This window comes from Austrofundulus limnaeus, unplaced genomic scaffold, assembly GCF_001266775.1.
Source record: "Austrofundulus limnaeus strain Quisiro unplaced genomic scaffold, Austrofundulus_limnaeus-1.0 Scaffold115, whole genome shotgun sequence".
Taxonomy (NCBI): domain Eukaryota; kingdom Metazoa; phylum Chordata; class Actinopteri; order Cyprinodontiformes; family Rivulidae; genus Austrofundulus; species Austrofundulus limnaeus.
The window spans coordinates 139335-143850 of NW_013952517.1; the positions used below are offsets into that span (position 1 = coordinate 139335).

At 39.3% G+C, this 4516-nt stretch overlaps 1 protein-coding gene across 1 annotated transcript in view; it reads left to right on the forward strand.

The window, feature by feature from the left end:
- Positions 1-548: 548 nt before the first annotated feature.
- The window catches only part of znf800b (zinc finger protein 800b), a gene marked incomplete at its 5' end in the record, with an annotated part of 19802 nt that continues 15834 nt past the window's right edge, over positions 549-4516 (forward strand). The window contains 1 exon segment of the mRNA XM_014014467.1: positions 549-882. Coding sequence (XP_013869921.1) covers positions 549-882 — 334 coding nt within the window.

Sequence of the window (4516 nt, forward strand, 5' to 3'; positions counted from 1 at the left end):
AGTCGCAGTGGAGTCATTTATCTGCTCCGGGGTGGCTGTGTGCGACAACGGGAACATTCCCTTACAAATATTCGAGATGTTCAGGAGACGTGACAGCCACACACAAAAAACTATATACTCACACAGCTGGTATGACCCCTTATTCTTACACTTTTACTGTTTTCAGGGTAAAAATGCTGTTTTATTTCTGTTAAAAAGTAAGTCAAGAATAAGACGGTAAATGTGGGAACTGAGCAGACCAGACTGTTGGTTAAAGAGGGGATGATTTTCAGTGGTAAACATGCTCCTGTCCTGACTATGAGATGCATTTCTGTCATTAAATTCAAAAATAAAATATATAGTGGATAACATAAAGTCTTGATTTGCAAATCATTGTGTTCTGGTTTTATTTACATTTTATACAGCCCATATCCCCAACAAAACGATTGTTCTGCTTGTTGGCTTGCAAAAAACACGTTTTTTGTAGTGATTTCATTCACAGTTTCAGTTTGTTTTTTTCTTTTCAAAACATTTTGTAATTATTGTTCCGTCCTGTTTTTGTTTCTCAGAGTGGTGGTCCGACAGAGATGGAGAAAAGCCAACCCTGTTCGGACTCTCAGAATTCTCCACAGGGTCAGCCCAGAGAAGCGGATCAGATCCACCCCCAGACTTCTGCTTCAGCCGGACCTCCGTCAGAGTGCGCAGACCCTAAAGAAACTCCCGAGGACTCGGAGAGCCTGAGCGACTCTGCTGCCCAGCTCCAAAACAAGTCTCTGTGGAAACCCATTCCCCCTCTGCTGCCTGAGTCCCAAAGGGACCCCAACTCTGATTTCAGGGACCAGAGCTGCCAGACCGAGGAGACATTTCCACCGACCACTGCCAGCAACCATAGTCATAACACAGGTTGGTTGTTTTCTTGTTTATTTTTATTACGTCTCCGCATCTTGGTGCTTTATTTAATTCACCTTCAGGCTAAAACTGTCTGTCAGCCCCCCTCGTGTGGCATCACTGCTGCAGCTGCTCAAAAATAAACCTAAACTGTTTGTTCTCACAGTAAAACTGCTTCATGGAGGAGCTGGTTTTGGTTTTCTGCACCACAGTGTGCACCACGGGTCAATAATGTTGATGGAAGTTTTTTTATTAATTTATTCTGGTACTTCTGTATTCTGCATTCTCCAAAGAAACAAATAAAGATTTGATTGTGATTATTAGAATATTTTCACTTATCATTTCTTAGAAATGATACTGAGAAACTTCATGTATACCTACTGTAAGTGTCGTCTGGATGCATCAAATAATTTTATAATAAGACTGCTGACAGCTGCAACATACAGTGATTTTAGATATACTTTTGTTTTATCTGATTTTTTACAATTTTACTATTTTTTCCTTTCTTTTTTATATATATATATATATATATATATATATATATATATATATATATACATACATACATACATACATACATACATACATACATACATACATTCACCGGCCACTTTATTAGGTACACCTGTCCAACAGCTCGTTAACACTTAATTTCTAATCAGCCAATCACATGGCGGCAACTCAGTGCATTTAGGCATGTAGACATGGTCAAGACAATCTCCTGCAGTTCAAACCGAGCATCAGTATGGGGAAGAAAGGTGATTTGAGTGCCTTTGAACGTGGCATGGTTGTTGGTGCCAGAAGGGCTGGTCTGAGTATTTCAGAAACTGCTGATCTACTGGGATTTTCACGCACAACCATCTCTAGGGTTTACAGAGAATGGTCCGAAAAAGAAAAAACATCCAGTGAGCGGCAGTCCTGTGGGCAGAAATGCCTTGTTGATGCCAGAGGTCAGAGGAGAATGGGCAGACTGGTTCGAGCTGATAGAAAGGCAACAGTGACTCAAATAACCACCCGTTACAACCAAGGTAGGCAGAAGAGCATCTCTGAACGCACAGTACGTCGAACTTTGAGGCAGATGGGCTTCAGCAGCAGAAGACCACACCGGGTGCCACTCCTTTCAGCTAAGAACAGGAAACTGAGGCTACAATTTGCACAAGCTCATCGAAATTGGACAAGAGAAGATTGGAAAAACGTTGCCTGGTCTGATGAGTCTCGACTTCTGCTGCGACATTCGGATGGTAGGGTCAGAATTTGGCGTCAACAACATGAAAGCATGGATCCATCCTGCCTTGTATCAACGGTTCAGGCTGGTGGTGGTGGTGTCATGGTGTGGGGAATCTTTTCTTGGCACTCTTTGGGCCCCTTGGTACCAATTGAGCATCGWTGCAACGCCACAGCCTACCTGAGTATTGTTGCTGACCATGTCCATCCCTTTATGACCACAATGTACRCAACATCTGATGGCTACTTTCAGCAGGATAATGCGCCATGTCCTAAAGCTGGAATCATCTCAGACTGGTTTCTTGAACATGACAATGAGTTCACTGTACTCAAATGGCCTCCACAGTCACCAGATCTCAATCCAATAGAGCATCTTTGGGATGTGGTGGAACGGGAGATTCGCATCATGGATGTGCAGCCGACAAATCTGCGTCAACTATGTGATGCCATCATGTCAATATGGACCAAAATCTCTGAGGAATGCTTCCAGCACCTTGTTGAATCTATGCCACGAAGAATTGAGGCAGTTCTGAAGGCAAAAGGGGGTCCAACCCGTTACTAGCGTGGTGTACCTAATAAAGTGGCCGGTGAGTGTGTGTATATATATATATATATATATATATATATATATAAACCCAACACACAAATCATTTTTTACCAAAATGTGTTTATTTAGATGAGACAATGCACATTAYTTGAVYTTTCTGTAAATGTGCCAGAGTTYGCCAAAGGCTATTTTTCATCTGTTGTCCCTGGACTTGARAAAAACAAGAAAGGTTATACAAAACAAGGTTAAAATGGCTCAGCTACATACAATTTGTCAATAATACAATAAAATACAATCAAAACGAAAGATAAAAAATGAAAATAAAAAATGTAATTGGATGATACCTCTAGGAAAACTTTTAGGAAAGTATTCAACTCATTACTCTGTTTCCATGTAGAACCAGTTTGCTTTAGATAGTTTTGTTCCTCTACATAAATGAAATCATCTAAAAGCATTTTGTGCTTACTCAGCTTAACATTTGTTTGATGATCTAATACGTGTACGCCAAACAAAAAAGCAAGAAATGTGTAAGGAGGCATTTCTTTTTTTCACTGTAGTTGCATCATGTAAACTCTGACACTGTGTTAATTAGACAAGCACTCCCAGTAAAAGTGATCTTTTATTTGATCTTTGACTCATCTGCACATGTTTGTGGATATTAAGGGTTATGGGATTTACTGACCTGAACTGCTGGGATTATGGATTAGAGAATGAAAAAAGGCTTTCTAGCACGCATTCATGGATAATCTCATCACCTTTTTAAAAAAAAAAAAAAAACTCTTTCTGTCCTTTCTGTCTGTTTTTTGCTTTTACTATATGCAGAGAGCAGACATAAACAAACGGATCAGTCAGTGCTGCTTTTACCCGCCTCGATTTAAGAAATAACCTGCGTCTAACCTTGTTGAAGATGAGGGTCATGGGAGACACCTCACTGATGACGGTTTTAACCTGCATCAATCTGATTCAGCCGTTACCTGCTTGTCTCTCTCTAACATAATGACCATGCTGCACTGCTTCCTCTGCTGGATGCATTTGTGTGCATTCAGGTGTAAAAAAGGGTGCTTTGCACATTAACTGCAGCTTTGTCATCTGATTTAAAACTTTGCACATTGATTAAATCCAAATTGTTGCATGTGAGTGATCATTTCCTACAGAGCTAACATATAGCAGGTATTTGTTACTCTGGTTTTAGTATATGGAAAGATTTGTCTCTAGTTTCACACTACAGATGGTGTTTGTTTTTGTCAATACTCAAGGTGTTCATTTGGTTGTAAAACCTATTAAATTAAAAGGCAGTAAATTACATTAATAAAACCTAAAGCCATTAAAAAAGTAATAAATGTCATTTGACTTACCCTGGTATGTCTCCTAAAAATTCTGTCCCTATAACAATAAAAACACTTTTTGATGGGTTAGAGTTCAATAACAAATAATCGTATAAATGTCAGTGTTTTTATTGAGGCAACAAAGTAACTATATATCCATTAACAATAATGATAACTACAACATTTAAGGAAGAAAATTACACTAATCTCTTACTTCGTATTTGTTACCCATTGAAGTTCAAGAGGCTGCAGTTGCAGTTCAAAGTCGTGTTGGTATTAAAAAATATTATGAAGGTATTAAAAAGGTATTAAATTTGACTTAAGAGTTGCTGTATATACCTTGTATGAATATGGAAAAAAGTTAAGCCAGGGGTCTGCAAACTTCACAGTTGAAAGAGCCATTTCTGCTACTCGACGCACTAATAAAAGATGTCCAGAGCCGCAAAAACAAGCTACAACTGTGACTATAAACTGGTGGTCCATGGGCCTTTCGAGGTCTTTTCGGGAACCTTTCTGGCCAGTGGAGGTGACATTATAAAACTAAAAATTATAT